The following is a 1,114-nucleotide window of genomic DNA, read 5'->3' on the forward strand; positions in this document are numbered from 1 at the left end:
GCCCTGTTCCTTGTTCATTTTCTTCATTTTCATCCTTCGGTTCTGAAACCAGATTTTGACTTGTCTCTCACTCAGGTTGAGGAGTCTGGCCACTTCGTGTCTACGGTCCCTCGTCAGGTACATATTGAATAAAAACTCCTTCTCTAGTTCCAGGGTCTGGTATTTGGTGTAAGGGCATCTTTTTTTCCTGGAGGAACGGGCGTGAAGCCAGCTGGCAGCTGGGTTGGCTGAAAGAAAAGCACCAAGATCAATACGATGCAGCTTGAGTGTTTCTCAGAAGGTTTTAATCATGCCATCAAATATTAAGATTACACATCCGCGGGTGCACGCCCGGGTGAAAAATACTCCCTGCCATGGGAGCGAGCAGCAGAGGCCGCCCAAAAACCCTACGGGAGAGCACATGGAAGGGGGGGGGTGCACCCCGAAATCCCACTTGCACCTCGCTCCCCCCTTTCCTGAGCGTGGGGAGGGTCTGGGACCCGCGGATCTGCGGTGCTTGCACACCCAGGCTCGTGCCCGTGCACACGCGTGGCTTTGCACACGCATGTGCCCCGTGCACACGTGCCAGGGCCAGAGCTCCCCCCCTTTTGCCCAGCTCCATCTATGCCAGGTAAACACCCCCATCCACTTCCAGATTTGCATAACGCCCATCTGCGCCTTACGCGCCAGCCATACAAAGAAACCGAGGCCAAAAAAATTAAGATATAAAACTATTTCCTTCTATTTTTTTTTTTTCCCCAGACGATTTTTCCCACGTGTCACCAGATTTGCACCCCCAGACACATCGCCCAGGAAAAAAAAAAAAGCAGAGAGAGAGGAGGTCTGGTGAATCCTTGCAGAAATCCAGCTCCTATTTTTTTTTTGCTATGTGGCAAGAAACGTTCTCGATACAATAAACATCCTCTGAGGGCTGGCTGGACCCTGCTGCCGGAGATCTGGACAGTGTTACCCAGAGACACGGACATTCGCAGAGCTGCAAAGGCAGCCAAAAATAAATAACAGGCTGCCCGAACCCCTCGCGTGGGGGAGAAGTTACGTGGGAATTTTTTGCGAGAAGGACATTTCAGGAATTAGCCTGTTCAAAGGGGCGAGGGGGGGGGAGGGCGGGGGGTAA

At 52.2% G+C, this 1,114-nt stretch overlaps 1 protein-coding gene across 1 annotated transcript in view; it reads right to left on the reverse strand.

Moving 5' to 3' along the window:
• Positions 1-2: 2 nt before the first annotated feature.
• The window catches only part of HOXB9 (homeobox B9), a gene marked incomplete at its 3' end in the record, with an annotated part of 4,160 nt that continues 3,048 nt past the window's right edge, over positions 3-1,114 (reverse strand). The window contains exon 2 of the mRNA XM_008939749.1: positions 3-227. Within this exon, the coding sequence (XP_008937997.1) occupies positions 3-227 (225 nt within the window). The remainder of the gene's footprint in view (positions 228-1,114) is intronic.

This window comes from Merops nubicus, unplaced genomic scaffold (assembly GCF_000691845.1).
Source record: "Merops nubicus isolate BGI_N331 unplaced genomic scaffold, ASM69184v1 scaffold29444, whole genome shotgun sequence".
NCBI lineage: Eukaryota > Metazoa > Chordata > Aves > Coraciiformes > Meropidae > Merops > Merops nubicus.